Genomic DNA, 20145 nt, shown 5'->3' with positions numbered 1-20145 from the left:
GAGCACTATAAACGAGTAATTGTATGAAATTTTAGTTTGTACTGGTTTCACTAATGCTTTTCTTATGTAGCCTGTTGTAAAACTAGGCAAATATTTTGATGAGTTGATGTACCCCTGGAGAACCTCTGTGAACCCTGGTTGAGAATCACTGTATTCTTCCACCTATTTTCATATGCACATATTCTGTGTATGCCCAGCCACTCCTTTAAAAAAAAAAAACAAAAAAACCCAAAAACTATTTCCCTTGCATGAAGAATATGAATACACATAGCACTCAGCACGTAAGAAAGTTTTTGGAAATTTGACTCTTCAGTGGTGAGGTTTTTGTCTGGTGGTGGTAGAAGGAGCTAGACTGGAGGAGCAAACAAGTCCCAAAGTAACTCCTTTTTCAGATTAAACAATTTAGGAGAGTGAGCATCAGTTCCACAAGTTTTAAATAATAGACAAAAATAGTTTTTTTAGGACTAGAAGCTAAACAAATACAATATTATTGGTCTGTTAATAAAAACCTTAGTTCTGAGGTTGGGCACAAGACTGCATGCCAAGTATCTGCAACAATTTGTGTTAGCCTGCCAAGTTGTCTTAATACCTTTATAACAATGCTTGCTTCTTGAAAGTAGTGAAATTCATACAAAATTCTGGGGTATTTTTTAAACATTTTATTCTGGAAGGAGAAGAGGAGATAATAGAAAAAGGGGAGGGGACTTGGCGAGTGTGTATCATGGGGCATAAATTAAAACTTTGGAAACTAGGAGCAAATGGAGGAGTTGAGCAGAACTGTTTCACATAAAGGGTAACAAGCATATGGAATATGTTGCCTGGAAAGATTACTGACATAAAGAATAAAGATAAATTCCAGACAAATCTAGAGTTCTTTCTTCATGGGGAGGGGATTGAGGGATATCGTGAAGAAGCAGAACGGTGTGATGCTGATCAAACAAAAATGGGTAGGTATGTTGGGCTGGAGATGATTTCCCCCCTCACCCACACCACAAAATTTCTTGGGCTATGTCTACACTACTGCAGTAAGTTGACCTAAGTTATGCAACTCCAGCTACGTGAATAACATAGCTGGAGTTAACGTAGCTTAGGTCGACTTACTGCAGTTTCTATACCGTGCTAGGTCAACGGGAGACACTCTCCCGTTGACTTACTTACTCTTCTCGTTCCGGTGGAGTATCGAGGTCGACCGGAGAGCACTCTGCCATCAATTTAGCAGGTCTTCACTAGACTCACTAAATCGACCCCTGGTGCATCCATCACCAGAGCATCAATCCAGTGGTAGTGCAGACATAGCCTTAGTCCGGTAGATTTGAGCAGTATCACTATTTGGGGCCCAGGGAACATTCTCTTTCACAGTTGCAGGAAGGTCCTGTAGTTTCATCTAATGGGAAAGCTTCATTTCATTCTGTGGGATTTTGGAGGCATTCTTCTGACCTGAGGTATGTGCACATACCTCAAGCTCTAAAAGTTTCTTAATGTCAAAACCTGGTCTACTGCACCACTTGTCCTCTTTTTCTAATCCAGCTATGAATGTTCCAACTCCTGCTTCTAATTGCTTGCATCAGTGGATCTGGACAAACATATTTTTCCTCCTCTGTCAGGAAGGACTTGGCATTGAATCAATTTTTGTGACATTCTTTGTGCATTAAACACAGAGTCATGAACAGATATTTGGAAACCATTCAGAATTTACTTTTATCTTAATTGAGACCATTTTGCCTTCAGATCAAAATGTCACTGACTATAGCACAGGAAAAACATACAAACGAAGAGTTCCTCCCAGAGCTAATGAGAAATTTCAAAATTCCTGGCTTTGAGAAGCCACTTATTTTCAAAATGGGTAAAAGTCATACTTTTAAAAATGCTCTGAAACAATGTTTCATTTACAGTCTCTTACTTTTAATATCAGTTTCTAATGGAGTATGGAAGTCCTGAATAATTGTACACATGAAAGCAGAGAAACTTTAGCTGCTGCTGAATTAGGTAGTTACAAACTGAGCAATATCATTGCAAAGGATGATGTACAGATGCTGTGACCGAATGCACCTCTGTATTCACATTCTACACACTAGTGTAATAATCTTTGTGCAAAACATGCCTTGTGAGTTATCATTTGAAAACTAATAACTCACTGGCCAATAATATCATGGTAGAATGTATGTAGTAACATTATATGTAAAGTTTATGAATTCCTCTGTATGATGTTGGTAGCAGAGATTGTTAAACAGGTCTGTCCTAAAAAAAGGAATATATGTTTACCTGAGTTTACATGTAAGTAGGAAACAGGGTCCTCAGGACAGCAAGAGGATGTAAACCAGTTTCTCAAAGACAAAGGACAAGCTAACGCCTCTAGCCAGGTGGTATCAAAGTTGATTGGCAATACCTGGGAATGTGATAAACACTTTCTAGTAGCTAAACTTAATAGGCTAGACTTAGTTCAAGGTAAAATCCTCACAACATATTCAGGGGGAGCGATCACAAAAAAAGGCGCCACCCACTGTGGCTCTTTTACTCACCCGGTGGCGCTTTTACTGATTGGGCGGTGCTCTGGGTCTTCAGCGGCATTTCAGCAGTGGGTCCTTCACTCACTTCGTGGGTCTTCGGTGTCATTTTGGCAGCGGGCCCTTCAGTGCTGCTAAACACACCCAGAGCAATTGAAGGACTCGAAGCTGAAGTGCTGCCAAAGACATGGAGTGCCGCCGGGTGAGTAAAAATTAAAAAGGCTCCAAGAAATTGAAAAGGCGCCACTTGTGCTCAGTGAGAGAGTGGCCGCTGTCCTGCTCCCCCCATAGCTATGCTACTGCACATATTCCCAGCAACACTGCTGACCAGATTATCAGATTGGGACACCCCCCCCCCCCCGAAGTCAAAAGGCTGGTTCCTTTGTTGTCTTCAGTAAAAGGATGGGGGAAGATAGAGAGACCCTGAGGTGTTTTTGCACTCCACTTTTATAATCAAGTCACCCTTTGAAATGCATTTTTCTGAGGGTTACCTCTTAAATCAGTGGCTTTCAACATGTGGTCTGCAGACCCCTGAGGGGTCCGTGGACTATGTGTAAGAAGTCGGCAAAAAGTTTTCATTACCATAGAACAATAGTTTTCAACCTGGGGTCCGCAGATTATATCTAAGATTTCCAAATGGGTCCACACCTCCATTTTCATTTTTTTAGCGGTCCGCAAATGAATGAAAATTGAAAACCATTGCCCTAGATAAAGTTCCTTCCTGCTGTGAGAATGGAGACATGAAGTCTCGTGGTGAAAGAGGTTCCACGTGGTTGCTTGCTAAAATGCAGATTTATTTGTTCCTGCCCCCCTTGGTTGCCAAAGAATGGCCACTTGACAGGTGATTTCCCATCAGCTTTGATGACACCTGACTAGAGGTGTCAGCTTGTCTTTTGTCTTCGAGACTGTGATTCATCCACTCCCCAGACTTGGCTAGTAAACACATTGAGTCATAATTTCAGTTTACGTTCATAACTCTTAGTAGGCATTTTGTACATACATTTCACCAGGAGATTGTTAACCAGCGAGTTATTAGTTTTCAAATGATACCTCACATATCATATTTTGTACAAAGATGGTTACAATAGCATGTAGGGTGCATTCGGTCATAGCGTTTTATCTTTATTTCTCTTGTAAGCTTTTCTGAGTTCAGTGTCTTATACTCACTTAATCTATCTCTTTGTAGTTAAATAAACTTTTTATTTTTCAAGCTAAGCTGATCCAATGTTGTATTTAAACAAAGCTGTTTGGTAACTCCATTCAAAGTAGCTGGTGGTTGGCTATTGACATCTTACAGGGCAATGAACCTCTAATATCTGGACTGTCCAGAAGGGGACTGGACAGTGCAGAACACATGTTTTGGGGAAAATTTGGGACTGAGACTGTGGGCTTGTCTACATCAGAAAGTTGCAGCGCTGGTGAGGGAGTTACAGCGCTGCAACTTAGGAGGTGTACACATCTGCAGGGCACCACCAGCGCTGCAACTCCCTGTTTGCAGCGCTGGCCGTACTCCCGTTTTGTCTCGGGTGTAGAGGATCCAGCGCTGGTGATCCAGCGCTGGTAATCAAGTATAGACACTTACCAGCGCTTTTCTTGACCTCCGTGGAATAAGCAGGTATCCCAGCATACCTGAGGAAGCCTCTGGTAATCAAGCTGGTCTCCTTCCCCGGCTTGCTCTCGCGTTCCCCGAACCCCGAGCAAGCAGGTCTCCTTCCCTGAGGTTTGCTGGGTGGTTCGGAGAACGCGAGAGCAAACCGCGGCGAAGCTGGTCTCCTTTCCCGGTTTGCTCTCTCGTTCCCCGAACCCCCGAGCAAGCAGGTCTCCTTCCCTGCGGTTTGCAGGGTGGTTCGGGGAACGCGAGAGCAAACCGCGGTGAAGCTGGTCTCCTTTCCCGGTTTGCTCTCTCGTTCCCCGAACCCCCGAGCAAGCAGGTCTCCTTCCCTGCGGTTTGCAGGGTGGTTCGGGGAACGCGAGAGCAAACCGCAGCGAAGCTGGTCTCCTTTCCCGGTTTGCTCTCGCGTTCCCCGAACCCCCCTTGAAGCCGCCCAACAGCGCTGCAGTGTGGCCACATCTAACACCACTTGCAGCGCTGGTTGCTGTAAGTGTGGCCACTCTGCAGCGCTGGCCCTATACAGCTGTACTAATACAGCTGTAACAACCAGCGCTGCAAAATTTTAGATGTAGACATGGCCTGTGTTGAGGTCACCCTGCAGATAGTAACCAAGTCTGGTGGAAGCCAGAGTGTGGCTGGTGTGTTGCTGACAGGCTGCTGGAGTCATTGTTGCTGGACCAGGACTGCAGCTTTACACAGACACTCAGGGTGTGACCTGTAGGCTGTTTAGCTCTTTGTGAGCAGCCCAGGAGGGGAGCTACAACAACAGAGCATTGTGGGACGCCCAAGGTTGTAGGGCACGTGGTGACACAACCTCTCAGTGGTCTGGATTGCATCCCAGAATGTGACAGATGCCACCATACAATGTGTCTACCACAAATCCCATTAATCAGAAAATGATTAAAAGTGAAAGAATTTTAAAATTCAGTGCACTTGTCATTATGGTTTGTTTACTTGTATTTATCTCCACTTGGGCAACGAAATCAATAAAATCCATTTAACTTTTATTTATAGCAGGAGTCGGCAACCTTTCAGAAGTAGTGTGCCGAGTCTTCATTTATTCACTCCAATTTAAAGTTTCCTGTGCCAGTAATATATGCTAATGTTTTTAGAAGGTCTCTTTCTATAAGTCTATAACATATAAACTATTGTTGTATGTAAAGTAAATAAGGCTTTTAAAATGTTTAAGAAGCTTCATTTAAAATTAAATTAAAATGCAGAGCCCCTCGGACTGGTGGCCAGGACTTCGGCAGTGTGAGTGCCACTGAAAATCAGCTTGCGTGCTGCCTTCGGCACCCGTGCCATAGGTTGCCTACCCCTGATTTACAGTCACCTTTATTTCTAATCTTAAGGACTGCTCTGTTTGGATATCAGACACACAAGGGGATTATTGGTTTTACTAAAAACAAGTGTTTACAGAATTTTTTTTTTAATTGCAGAATAGACAGAATAATGCTAGCTTGCCAAATAACTTCTATTTCAGATTTTATATTGAAGTGCAGTACCATTCTTTTGTATCTGCTATTTATGCCAAACATACTTGCAGATCCAACATTACTATTAATAAGACTTTGAGTAGAGGATGTTCAGCAGCTTACAGGAATTTCTCAATATCTTGCAGGATCAGGCACTTAGGGCCTGTTCCAAACCCCTTTTTGAAGTCACTGGAAAAATTCCCATTGATTTTAGTGGGCTTTGGATCAGGTCCTTAGTTACTGTCAAAGATAACTTAATAGCTGCCAGTTTGTCATCAGTCCACACTGCAACCATATTCTTTTATCACCCTCCAGAAGCAGTTACCTTTCAAAGTAAAATTCCTACTAATGTGACTCCTTGTCTGTTTTAAAAATCTGTATTCTTTCAGCCCCTCTCTGGTCACTCTGTAGTAGAACTCTACTAAGCTTCACTTTATGTTAATGTTGAGAAGTTTTATGCTATGATATGTTACAAGATCAGAGTTTGTCTTGACTCTGATAAAACTTGTGTTGCCAAAGATCTTCCTGTTTGGCTATGGTTTTCATGGCTGAGGAAGTGTTGGGATTTCCTTCTCTGAGACTCATGGGGGCAGATCCTCAGCTGGTGTAAACTGTCATAACTCCATTTAGGTCAATGGGCCAGTGACAGTTTACAGCAGCTGAGGATAGGGTTGCCAATTTTGGCTGGACTTATTCATGGAACTTTCGTCACATGATGTACTATTTATTTAAACATTAATCTTTAATTCCTGGAGACTCTAGGACGATCCTGGAGGGCTGGCAACCTTAGCTGAGGATCTACCTCAGGGTGTTTCTGATGGGGTCAGCCCTTGTTTGTCACTTGAGCACTTGCACTTCCATCAGCAGTAGTTCTTCTTCGAGTGATCTCTCATATCAATTCCAGTAGGTGTTTGCGCACGCCGCGTGCACGGAAGTCTGAAACTTTTTCCTTAGCAGCTACCCGTCGGGCCGGCTGGGGAGCCTCCTGGAGTGGTGCTGATATGGCGTTCTATATAAGACCCTACCGGCCCGACCCCTCTTTAGTTTCTTCTTACCGCCCGTGACGGTTGTTGGAACAGTGGTCTCTTGGTTTCCCAAGTGCTCCACTAATCCCTAGCTTAACTCAATCATTGTTAGTTAATTGTTAATAGTTAGTGTTAAGTGTTTTTCCTCTGTAGTGTTAAGCGGAGTTAATTGTTGAGGGCAGTTTAGCACTCTTCAACTGCCCTGCGGGGCCCTGGGGCATGCCGTCCCAGGGTTTCAAGCCTTGCAAGTCTTGCAACAAGCCCATGCCTACGGGCGACCTCCATGACTCCTGTCTGGGGGAGGGCCATCAGGCTGACAAGTGTAAAACCTGTAAGGCTTTCAAGCCACGGACAAGAAAGGACAGGGAAATTCATCTCAAGCAACACCTCATGGAGTCTGCATTGTAGCCCTCTCAAGACGCAGGCCTGAGCGCCTCAGTGTGTAGTGCTCCCCCAGCAGTGTCAATTCCGGCACCGCAGAAGATCCTGCACCCACCTCGGGACCGACGATCTCCCGGGCCCCAGAAACGCCTGCCTTGGCACCATTCCCATTCCCTGGTTGCTGGAAAGAAGCAGGCCTCTGGGAGGACCCCCAGTTAGGATCGAAGCAGTTGTTCCAGCCCCAGCTGAGCAACATGCCAGCCCAGCACAGGGTTCTGTTCAAGTGGAGGAGATTACATTGCCCTCCACTCTGGATACCTTCGAGGCCGCTAGAAACCTCATTGAAATGACAGCCCCGATACCTACAGCCCCAGCACCGGCCCTGGCCTGAGTTCCGGTACCTTCTAAGGGCAAGCTGGCGATGGTCGGGCTCTCGGCCCCTAGATCAGCATCTCCATGCCACTCGGAGTCCCGGCGTTGTTCTGAGTTCCGGCACCATCCCACGTACCGGTCTGACTCTCAGCACTGGTCTCGCAGCCCTGACCCTCGGAGCTGCTCCCACTCGAGGTCGCGGTTGACTGCTGGAACACGGTCCTGCTTGAGGTCCGGATCTCGCTCAGCAACCTCGCGGCACCGTACGGACCACTGCCGCATGGAACACCAATCACCGAGCCGACTGTTGCCACGGCACTGGTCCACGGCCTACTACCGCTTCCCATCGCGGCACTGCTCTACAACACGGCACTGCTCTTCCTCACGGCATCGCCTTTCATTGTGGCACTGCTCTCGATTGTGATCGGCTTCACGGCGCTGGTCACCCTATGACCCTCAGCTAGCAAGGGGTGCAGTGCCCCCCTTACTACACTCATGCACTGCTCCTCCTTGGCCGTTGCGGTCCCAGTCTCCCTCTGGGAGGTCAGGGAGAGCTTCAGGGGCTTCAGATATTCCCCGGTCAGGACCGGGAAGCCTTGGACAAACCCCCCTGTGCCCAATTGACAGCATCAGTGGCAATTCTGGACTTCCTGGGCATACTATCAGGCCCAAGGTGCCCCTCCAGGGGCCCAGCCATTGTCACGTTCGGACACCCATCCTCCCGAGGCAACCCTCAGCAGCCCTCCTCCGGACTCGGATCTACCCAAGGAGTCAGCACCCATGGTAGAGGCTACCCCGGAGGCCCCAGAGGAGATACCTGTGGCTGACCAAGAGGTTGTCCCTGCTGCCGCTCTCCCGGTGGAGTCGTCTTTGCCCTCCCCTGATGAGGCTGTGGCTGGCACATCCAAGTCTTGTCCACCCCCAGTGGACTTTAGGGTCCTCCAAGAACTGCTTCGGCATGTGGGCCTTAACACGAACCTCCAAGTTGAGGAGGCTGTGGAGGAAGAGGACCCAATGGTGGACATTCTAGGCCCGGAGGGGCCTTCCAGGGTGGCCCTCCCCATGAATAAGATTATTCAGAGTAACACCAAGTCTCTCTGGCAAACCCCTGCCTCTATCCCTCCCACAGCCAAGAGGGTAGAAAGAAAATACTTTGTTCCCACCAGGGGCTACAAGTACCTTTTCATTCACCTCGTTCCATGCTCACTTGTAGTGGATGTGGTAAACGCCAGAGAAAGACAGGGCCAGCAAGGGCCTGCGCCCAAATCAAAGGACCCTAAACGCTTAGACCTTTTGGAGAGAGAGGTTTATTCTACTGGGGGTATCTCACTTAGGATCACTAACCAGTTGGCGATCTTCAGTAGATATAACTTTAACTCTTGGTCTTCGGTCCTCAAATTCCAAGATCTTCTCCCAGCGGAGTTCCGTACGGAACTCAGGGCCATTGCTGAGGAAGGTAAATTGGTTGCCCAGACCTCTCTCCAGGGTTCCGTTGATGCTGCGGACTCTGGCTTCTGGCATTGCTATGTGACGAAATGCCTGATTACAATCCTCAGGTCTCCTGCCGGAGGTCCAAAACACCATCCAAGACCTCTCCTTTGATGGTCAGGGCTTATCTGCAGAGAAAACTAATTCCCGCTTGCATACCTTAAAGGACACGAGAAACACTATCAAATCTTTAGGTATGCATACCCCGGCTAATCCACAAAAGGCATTTAAACCTCAGACCACACAGCAGTGTGCCTTCCCGCCTAGACCGAGGCAGGACTTTTCTCATCGGAGAAACAGATACTTCCAACATACACCGTCTTATCCCCCACCCCCCGACAGGGTCAAGGACAGTCTAAGCCTCCCCCGGGCCCTAAGCACCAGTTTTGAAGGTGTGCCCGAGGACGGACTGCCAGCTCTCATCCCGGACAGTTACCCGTTTCTGAACTGTCTATCCTGATTCTACTATGCCTGGTCCCATATCACATTGGACTGTTGGGTCCTCCACACGGTGGAGATGGGATATTCTATCCATTTCCGTACCATCCCGCCCTCCCACCCTCCTTCCCCGTCCCTCTTCAGGGATCCTTCTCATGAGCAACTCCTCATCCAGGAGGTTCAATCCCTCCTTGCCCTAGAGGCAGTGGAGGAAGATCCTCAGGAGCTCAAGGGCAAGTGTTTCTATTCCCACTATTTCCTTGTCCCCAAGGCAAAGGGAGGCCTAAGGCCCATTCTGGACCTCAGGGAGCTCAACAAGCACATCGTCAACCTAAACTTCCGTATGGTCTCCTTAGCCACTATCATTCCTTCACTGGATCCAGGAGACTGGTATGCCGTCCTCAATATGAAAGATGTGTACTTTCACATTTCAGTTACTCCCGTCTCTCACGTTTCCTTCGCTTCATGGTAAGCAAGACGTACCATCAGTTCACAGCCCTCCCGTTCAGCTTGTGCACAGCCCCTCGCGTCTTGACCAAGTACATGGCAGTCGTGGCAGCCTTTCTTCGACATCAACACATGCCCGTCTTCCCGTACCTCGACGACTCTCTTATACGGGGCCGGTCTCACCATGATGTCCAGTCCCACGTACGTCTAGTCATGGACATGTTCACTCGGATATCATGGTAAACATCAGCAAATCCGTCCTCGCACACACTCAAACAATAGAGTTCATAGGTGCAGTTCTGGACGCAAACCAAGCAAGGGCTTTCCTTCCGGAAGCATGGCACCTGGCTATAGCAGGCATAATTACCAGCCTCTGCAAGTTGCCCACCACCACAGTAAGGCAATGCCTCAGGTTGCTGAGTCACGTGGCCTCCTGTACGTACATGGTGCAGCACACAAGACTACGGCTCAGACCGCTACAGACGTGGTTGGCTTCAGCCTATTGGCCTGGATGCAGCAATCTAGAAATAGTCGTCACAGTCCCAAAGTGCATACTCGACTCCCTGCAATGGTGGCTGGGTGCTGGGTGCCGGGGTCCCGTTCCATCCTCCCCCAATCCACCCTTACCCTAGTCACAGATGCATCTGCCCTCGGAGGGGGAGCCCACCTCGGCAGTCTAACAATGGAGGGCTTATGGCACGAGAGCGAGATGTCATTGCACATCAACATCAAAGAGCTCAGGGCTATTCGCTGTGCGTGCCAAGCCTTTCTCCTTCACTTTCAGGGACACTGCCTGGCAGTCCTAACAGACAATACCATAGCCATGTTCTGCTACCTGAACAAGCAAGGCGGAGCCTGCTCATTGCCAGTCTGCCAAGAAGCCCAACTTCCGCTTAGCCAACTCCATCAGTCTCCAGGCCTCGTACTTGTCAGGTGTTCAGAACATTCTGGCGGACAGCTTGAGCAGGCGCTTTCTCACTCACGAATGGTTGATACTTCCGGATATCATTCATTCTATTTTCTGCACCTGGAGGTTTCCCCGAGTCGACTTGTTTGCTTTGCGGACCAACAGGAAGTGCCCAGCCTTCTGTTCCTTCCGGGGCCACAGTCCGGCCTCAATAGCAGACACCTTCCAGATCACATGGTCGGGTCATTTGCTTTATGTTTTCCCTCTGTTCCCGTTAGTACACAAGGTTAGCTCCTCAAGGTCCGCCGGGACAAGGCAGAGGTAATTCTGATAGCCCCTGCCTGGCCGCATCAGTGTTGGTACCCAACCCTACTGGATCTGTCAATCCAGGCTCCCCTGCATCTCCCTCTCAGTGCCGACCTCATCTCTCAGAACCACAGTCGTCTCCTGCACCCAGACCTTCAGTTGCTCCACCTCATCCCCTGGAGGATCTGTGGCTAAACCAGGCTGAACACGCCTGTTTGGACTCGGTAAGGCGGGTGCTTCTCGAAAGTCGCAAGCCGTCAACTAGACTTACCTACAAAGCCAAGTGGAAAAGGTTTTCCAGCTGGTGCGCTCAGTGGCATGTGCCCCTGCTTCAGGCTCCAATTCCGTGCATCTTGGACTACCTGATGTTCCTAAAGGACCAGCACCTAGCCTTTGGATCCCTTAAAGTCCTCCTTGCAGCTATCTCTGCTTTTCATCCAGGCACAGCCGGATGCTTCGTGTTTGCACACCTGGTCGTGCAGCATTTCCTCAAAGGCCTGGAGAAAATCCATCGTCCAGTAAAGCCACCTGTGCCTGCATGGAACCTTAATTTGGTCCTCTCTTGCCTTATGGGCCTCCTTTTGAGCTGCTGGCCTCCTGCTCACTTCTCTACCTCTCCTGAAATGTCGCCTTCCTAGTGGCCATCACTTCTGCACGTCTGGTGTCCGAACTATGGGCTTTCACATGTGAGCCGCCCTATACCATCTTTCATAAAGATAAAGTTCAACTAAGACCTCACCCGGCCTTCCTACTAAAAGTGTTGTCCCGCTTCCATGTGAGTCAGTATATCTTCCTATTGGTTTTCTACCCAAAACCACATGCTGACCTTCGTGAACAGCATCTTCATTCTCTTGACATTAGAAGGACACTCACCTTCTATATAGACTGAACAAAGCCCTTTCGTAAAACAACCCAGTTGTATGTCGCCATTGCGGAGCAGATGAAAGGCGCTCCAGTTTCCATTCAATGAATATCTTTGTGGATCACCGGGCGCATTCGTGCTTGCTATAACCTGGCAAACGTCCCTGTGCCTGCTGTTAAAGCTCACTCTATGAGAGCTCAGGCATCGTCAGCTGCCTTCCTGGCACACATCCCTCTCCAGGAAATCTGCAGGCCTGCCACATGGGCCTTGGTTCACACTTTACGTCCCACTATGCTGTTGTCTAGCACTCTTGGGATGATGCGGCCTTTGGAAGAGCAGTCCTCCAATCTGTGGTTCCTTGACTCCGATCCCACCTCCAAGGTAAGAGTTGGGAGTCACCTAACTGAAATTGATATGAGCAATCACTCGAAGAAGAAAAAACTGTTACTTATTTTTCTGTAACTCTTGTTTTTCGAGATGTTTTTAATATCTATTCCATTCCTATCCACCTTCACCTCTGTAGGAGTAATCGGCAAGAAGGCACTGAAGGGGGGTTGGGCCAGCAGGGTCTTATATAGAACACCATATCGGCGACACTCCAGGGGGCTCCCCAGCCGGCCTGATGAGTAGCTGCTAGGGAAAAAGTTTCCGACTTCCATGCACGCGGTGTGCGCACACACCTAACTGGAATAGATATGAGCAACAATCTCGAAGAACAACAGTTACAGAAAGGTAAGTAACCGTTTTTTGTAGTTGGAATCCATTCTTCTTCTTAGAATGTCCCCAGCTTGCCTCAGGTGGCACATGACCAGGATTCATCCACCACTGGTTAGATTGTTAGCTTCCCCAGCCCGAGCCGGGTACTGATGGGGAGCATGGCATGAATGCTGATCCCATGCTCCCCTTCGGAATCCATTAATAATAAATAGGGGTAAAATCTTGGTCCCATTGAAGTCAATGGCAAAACTCGTAGTGACTTGAGTGGAGGCAGAATTTCACCCCCAGGATTGAGAAACTGTAATTATCTAGGCAGGTGGAAAAAACAGAAGTTAAAGAGGAGCACTGAAAACTAATTAACTATTCAGTGTCTTTCTCAGCCTCAATATAGATAATGAATTTGATGCTTTTACAAGTGGAATTTCTGTTGTGGGTAACTTTCCATAAGTTTTGTTTTCCAATCTTTTTGTGCTATCGGTTAAAATGCATTATAAATGTTCCATTGTATTTATTCTCCACCGCCTCTGCAAACAACATCTGTAAGTCTGCTATAATTATTATTTGTATTACAAAAGCACCTGCAGGCTCTTGCTAAGTGTGTGACGTGCCATATGTTTTGTTTGCTTTTTGTTTTAATGACAGTTTTTTTAGTAATTTCTAATGTAAATCAGTGTGTGAGGTTTTTGTAAGTTGCTGGCAGTGAGTGGATTAGAAGTGATGCTAAATAAATACAGTAGCTGAAAGGTTCTGACCTTCTTGTATTAGGGCAAATGAACAATCGAGTCAGAAACCACATTTTCATAAACTGTCTCTTTCAAAATATCCTATATACCCTGGAGGTATTTCTTTGAGACACACAAACCATTGTACAGGCATATGCTTATACACTAGCTCTCATGTTACCAGTTATGTATGTTTCTTCTTTGGACTATGTATTTTTCTAGTGAGTCATTCTTTGTTTTTCCTTGAGGAAGTGTCGACTGCATCATAAAATCAGACCTTTCACGTTTCCTTTTCTACATGTGAATGTCCAGTGTTTAATCCTGCAAGCCTATGAAATCTGTACAGTGCTGCAGTTTTTAGTGGGACCATTGTTAACAGCACAATTTTAAAAGATGCATTTTTTTCCTAGACTGTTTATTCCATGGCTCAGTTTCCTTTTCCACAACTGGCAGAATTAAGGGAGAAATATACATACAACATTACTCCATTCCCTGCAGCAGTAAAATCAACTTCGGTTTCAGGGTAAGTCTGTAATACATCCAGAAAAATCTTTTATTCCCTGTAGTCTAATATAGCCACTATTCATCTGTACAGCAGAGAGGCTAATACAGTTGCTTTTTCCATTGCACATCTAAAATAGATAAAGGCATTTAGTAATGATCAATTAGTAATTAATGCACTGATGTATCTAAGATCTGCTTTCTTTTCCATTTGTTTTCATTTGGCAGAAGGCCAGGCAGAACCAGAGATAGTGATGAGGAGAATGACCTGGATGATGAAGATTCGGTTGCCAATACAGTTGGCTGCCTTGGACCATTCAGTGGGCTCTTGGCACCAGAGCTACAGAAGTACCAAAAACAGATCAAAGGTAAATGAAACTTGAGTTCATTCTGAATTATGCAGTCCAATTTGTGTGAGCTTGATTCACCTGCAGATTAATTGAAATTATGAAAGTTGTAGTTTGAATTGTATTCAGAGACCATTGTGGATCTTCTGTAACTTGCTGTACAATCTTTAGATACTCTGCCTACTAAATTGAACGCCTGTGTGTGTACAATACTTGATGGTGTGGAATAAAGATTTTAGCCACGATTATTACCCAAAAAATCCTAAAACTAAGCTGAATAGGAGCTGTTAAGTGCTTAGCACTTTTGAGAATCCCAAAGATAATGAAATATGGCCTTAAGACTCTAAGTTAAAAAAAAATCCTGTTTTTGGTACCATGTGTTTATATAGCATCAGAATCCATGAGTGAGTTATGCAGGTCATCCCCACCCTACCCTTGTAAAATCTTTATACCATTCCACACCATCATCTACTCTGTAAATAACAAATTTTATAGAAAACTATTTTGATATGTTTCAGAGTGTTATACAAAAATTCATTGATCCTATTTTCATATCCCCCAATCTTTCACTCAGTATCATGAGTCCTACTGTACAAGCCTCATAAAGAGAGCAAAATTCTAATACATTTTAGAAACCTAAAATTTTATCTAAAATAGCTTTCCTATATGTAAAAGCAGCAAAGAATCCTGTGGCACCTTATAGACTAACAGAGGTTTTGGAGCATGAGCTTTCGTGGGTGAATACCCACTTCTTCAGACTAACACGGCTACCCTCTGATACTTTTCCTATATGTGATATAATAGCTTTAGAGTCTGATTTTTGTGATCCCCACTGGAGGATTCTCTCTGAACATTTTATCTCAAACATACAACTTTCTCAGGTTTTATATCATTTTCTTTCAATAGTTCTTGAGATGCACAGGAGTGGTTACAAGTAAAACCTTCTTGGTATCCCTGATTGGCAGCCAATAATAATGTTAATTTTTATTATTTTTCGGGTAACACCAAAAATCTTCCTTGGATCTCCCAGACCTTTGCCTTCAAGTGGAATGGTTACAGTTATGCTGTCTGCCTCTTTACCCGAAACTATTTCTGTTGTATTTAATTTCACCATTCCTTCTGCTTGTATTTGCCGAGATCTGTATGCTAGAATTCTCTGTTTGATGTTGTTTTCTTTCTTTTCCTGGAGGACTGCAAGTCCCCAGCTGCTGCCTCAGACTGACACTTACTCAGAATGTTAAACCATTAACTAGACCTAATCCAAACAAACATCCTATGAAATAAGTTATCCCTTTGACTCTGAATTGCCATTTTAGCGGCACATCAGAAACAGCTGGGAAAATAAGTTGCGCTGCTCCTGTTGCTCTGCCACTCTTTGATCATACAAACTCCCTAGCAGCCTGCCTCTTCTGCTTCCCCCTACGCCTGATGATTCTGCTGCTCCCTCCCTCCTTGCTGATCTCTGTCAGATAGTCAGTCTCATTTGACCAAATGACTAGTTTGACTGTAACAAAGTTATGTATCTGTTCATGGAGTGGTGGCCTCAACTTCTAATCACTTTGTAACTGAGAATCTTTGTTTACTACTTGGTCATGTGAAATGCCCACTTCAGTGACTGCTGTGTATGTTTTTTATGCAAACAAGATTTTCAGTTTATATGTTTAATAAAGTTTTAATAAATTATACTAAGTTTAAAAATTTAGACTTACAATACAGTTATAAAAGCTGTTTTTATTACACAATGTAGTTAAAATAACAGGAGTTCGGCATGCAATTTCCTCGTGCATTTCCTTGGTTAATGATTAGTAGAGCACAGAAAATTCTGATGTATTCTTCCCCCTCACTTTTTCCGACTGTGTACAGATCAGAATGAAGAACAGAGATTGGGCTCTAGTAACATTGCAGAACTAAGTCCAGGGGCAATAGACTCCTGTAGAAGTGAATACCATGCTGCTTTTAACAGTATGATGATGGAGCGTATGACCACTGACATTAATGCATTGAAAAGGCAGTATTCCCGAATAAAGAAGAAGCAGCAGCAGCAGGTTCACCAGGTGTATATCAGAGCAGGTAATGTATCAGAACATGATCTTCCCCTTTATTCTTTACAAGCCAACTTCACTATCTGAAAGGAGAGGCAAAAATGTTTTTTGTGTCTTTAAATTATTCATATGTAGAGAGAGAACAAAAGAGAATGAATGAACTTGCAGTACAATACATTAGTGATATGGCAGAAGCAATTTTGTACAAACAAATCGTATATAAGATGATTTCTTTGTTTTTCTTTTATCAGGGTCTGAAGATGACGACCCTGGGATCTTGTTAGGTCCCAGGGACCAGCTGAATAATGGTATCTAAAAATGTCTTTGCTATCTGGGTATATCACATTGGTTTCACTGCTGAATGTGTTAAAATCTGCGGCATCCTTGGACTTGACAGTACTTATACATTGTTAAAGAAATGACAATAATATACTTTAAGAACCAAGGGGTAGATCCTCAGCTGGTGTAAATTGCCATAGCTCCATTTAAATCAGTTTGTTGAAGTCAAGGGAACTGTGCCACCAAATAGTCAATTGTAGCTCCAAGATTGACAGTTCAAATCCAGTCCACGATGGTAGTGAGTATGTGGGAAATGAGTTTGTTCCCAGTCCATTTCCTCATGGAGAGAGATCCACATGATAAAAACTACTACCACAATTGGCACCGATTGGCAACCATGGGGGCAGCATCAGCAGACAGGGTGAGGATTTTAATAGGCCTGGAGACTAAACTCCCATATCACCGCTAGAGGTGCTCCCTCCAAGTCACAGTCGAAACACATTGATAGGCCACTGTGGGAAGTTTGTTCCATTAGTGCTATACCTGTTCTGTACATGGAGGATTTTAGTCCCCAGAACAGTCGGTCCAGCAGGTTTCATGATTGTTACATTCACATGAAAAGAAAAAAAATATTGATTTTTAAAATACTGGTGATACATCGAGTGCAAACAGAAGCTCTGGCCAAACTGAAACAATGCAATAGTAAGATCCTCATTTCCAATGATTGCCAAACCCTTTCTGATTTTGCTAATCATGATTAATGGGCTAATTTATAGTTTTAACACATTAATTCTGAGTCTGTCACTCTGGTAAAATCGGAAGTTCTGATGAAAATAATAAGTTAGTTTGTCCTGGTTCCAGTTCAGCATGGACAGATGTCTATTAAAAATAAATTGGTGCATTTTCCAGACCTCTGCTCAAGGAGAGGCCTGTGTGACTGACCTAGTGTTGAGACTGAATTGCCTCTTGCTATTGAAGGAAGAACCTAAGAGATGAGGGACTCGCTAAGGCCAAGGTTAATGTTAACCTTTGTATTGTAGCATGTATAGATACCCTATAAGAGTAAAAAGCCCTGTGCAGGGCTATGCTCAGCTCTAAACAAATACAAAGCAAAACCATAATGGCAATACTTTCTACATTTCTACAATGTCCCACCTACTGTCAAGCTCCCACCTGCAATTCCTAAAATGATGGAACCAGTTTCCAGTTATCTATTATCTTAGTAGTAGTTACTGGTTTAGAAATTAACAGTAAGAAAGGAGGTGGGATGAGGGAAAGCTTTTGCCATACTTTTCCTCTCTGTTTTTGACTTGAAGATATACTACAGTGTTAGAGGAATTCAGTTTCCACTAGGGTCAGTCCTACAAATCATCACAAAAAACAGCATTGCGACTGTTTGATTGGTGGGTGATCACTGATGTAATGATTTGTTTTTGTTCTTTAAGACTGCATTTTTTTTTTTTTTTTTTACTTTTTCTTTCAGACAAAGCGCCAGTTACCAGTCTTCTCCCCTCTCAGGTAAACCATTCTCCAGTGATAAACCACCTTCTTTTAGGAAAGAAGATGAGGGTGACTAATAGAGCTGCCAAGAATGCGGTCATTCATATCCCAAGTCACACAGGGGGCAAAATGTCACCCATTCCCCATGAAGATCTTAAAACCAAGCTCAACTCTCCCTGGCGCACTCACATCCGAGTACATCGAAAGAACATAGCTAGAGCCAAATGCCAGATGAGCTATGGGGATACCATAGGACTCATAGAAGAGCAGAGTGAAGGCTGCAAACCAAACAGCTGCAGTGCAAAGGAGGATCCTCCAAGCAATTCTGATTTGGGGGAAAGAGAGGGAAGTGGCTTGAATAACAGGACTATTCGGAAAGCTGATGGACAGTTAACTGAGGCACTTTACAAGGACACCAATGCAAATATGTCAGTGGTTCAGCTGAAATTAGAAGCACTGGAACTAACCCAAAATAACAAACCTGATGCTGAGCCAATGTCCAATCAGTCCTGCCCAACACACTTATCAGAATCACCTAGTTTATCCAGTGACAGTGGAACACTGGCTAAATCTTCTCAAGCCAGCAATCCTAAATTACAAGTGTTTAGCCCTTTCCCCAGTGTCAAACCGCTTCGAAAGTCAACTGCAGCCCGCAATTTAGGTTTATATGGCCCTACTGAAAGAACTCCAACAGTGCACTTTCCACAAATGAGTAAAAGTTTCAACAAGTCTGCCAACGGGAACAGCGGGACTAAAAAACGATGATGTACCATCAGCACTTTATATTTCTGAAAATAAATATGTATTGATTGTTGTTGTGTGTATATGTGTCCAAAAAAGTTTCTAAATAGTTTAATTCTTTAAATGAAATAATGGGGACAAAGTGGTTAACAGATGTATAAATATGTATCCTTGAAAATTGTGCTATTGTAATGTATGGATAGATTAGGGAAGATGCACTGTGGCTCACCATGTAGATTATAATGGTTCTGTGGTAAAATAAACATTGATTTGCAATGTGAAGCATGCTTCTAATTTTTAAATCTAATGTAGGAGAAACTGTAGGGCTGCCTCCTTCCCCTCTTCAAAGGGTGCTCCATGTCTCTGTGAGGGCTCTGAAGATAAATTTTCCATCTTTGCGGATACAGACTAACATGGCTACTACTCTGAAACTTCCATCTTAGTTGCCTATACCCATCTACAAAGCATTCTGTATGATGTGACAAAGTTCCTCCTCTACCTTGGTGGGTCCTGCGCTTATTGGCAGCTTTGCTCACCTCAGTGATCTCCCCCACAGTCTGGATCAACTCCTCCTGTGTCTGATCAGGAGTTGGGAGGTTTGGGGGGAACCCGGGCCCGCCCTCTACTCCGGGTTCCAGCCCAGGGCCCTATGGATTTGCAGCTGTCTATAGTGCCTCTTGTAACAGCTGTGTGACAGCTACACCTCCCTGGGCTACTTCCCCATGACCTCCTCCAAACACCTTCTTTATCCTCACCACAGGACCTTCCTGCTGGTGTCTGATAACACTTGTACTCCTTAGTGCTCCAGCAGCGCACCCTCTCACTCTCAGCTCCTCGCGCCTCTTGCTCCCAGCTCGTCACACGCACTTCCTCTCCTCTGGCTCCTCCCCATCTGACTGGAGAGAGCTCCTTTTGAAACCCAGGTGCCTTGATTAGCTTGCCTTGATTGGCTGCAGGTGTTCTAATCAGCCTGTCTGCCTTAATTGGTTCTAGCAAGTTCCTGGCTACTCTAGTGCAGACCCTGCTCTAGTCACTCAGGGAACAGAAAACTACTCACCTGGTGACCAGTATATTTGCTCTCTACCAGACTCTTGCACCCCACTGGCCTGGGTCTGTCACAATGACTACCTGCCTTTTGGTTAAGTGGAACTGCCTTTAGATCTCATCAATATGGCTCCCTAACTAGCTGGCGGAACTGCAATTAAACAACAATAAATCAGGCAGATATAGAAATCAAAAGCATCTCTTGCAGTGCAGAAAATTACCACTAACATATGGGACCAGCTGGATGGTGATTCAAAAACTATTCAGCAGCATTTAATGTTTCTGTTCCTGTGGCAAGTCTTGTCTGCTGGTGTTAGTTCTTTTCAATTTTCAGTTTGAAGCTGGTCAGCTAAGCTAAAATAAGAAAAACATACCTCCCTTTCATGACATTGCAAATTGCTACTACAAAGGAAAAAGCTGTGGAGAGTCATAGAG

At 45.0% G+C, this 20145-nt stretch overlaps 1 protein-coding gene across 10 annotated transcripts in view; it reads left to right on the top strand.

Annotated features, from left to right (window-relative positions):
* Positions 1–18939, top strand: part of TBC1D30 (TBC1 domain family member 30) — a 96573-nt gene extending 77634 nt beyond the window's left edge. For 8 of the 10 annotated variants that reach the window (XM_030548821.1, XM_030548823.1, XM_030548829.1 and 5 more), the window contains 5 exons: positions 13667–13779; positions 13986–14125; positions 15968–16174; positions 16398–16454; positions 17909–18939. In XM_030548821.1, coding sequence (XP_030404681.1) covers positions 13667–13779; positions 13986–14125; positions 15968–16174; positions 16398–16454; positions 17909–18690 — 1299 coding nt within the window. In that variant the 3' untranslated portion in view covers positions 18691–18939. The remainder of the gene's footprint in view (positions 1–13666; positions 13780–13985; positions 14126–15967; positions 16175–16397; positions 16455–17908) is intronic. The other 2 variants (XM_030548822.1, XM_030548827.1) reach the window with 1 other exon arrangement.
* The last annotated feature ends 1206 nt before the right edge of the window (positions 18940–20145 follow it).

This window comes from Gopherus evgoodei, chromosome 1 (genome assembly GCF_007399415.2).
Source record: "Gopherus evgoodei ecotype Sinaloan lineage chromosome 1, rGopEvg1_v1.p, whole genome shotgun sequence".
Classification (NCBI taxonomy): Eukaryota; Metazoa; Chordata; order Testudines; family Testudinidae; genus Gopherus; species Gopherus evgoodei.
The sequence above is the reverse complement of the archived record's forward strand: the minus strand, read 5'-3'. Positions and strand labels throughout refer to the sequence as shown.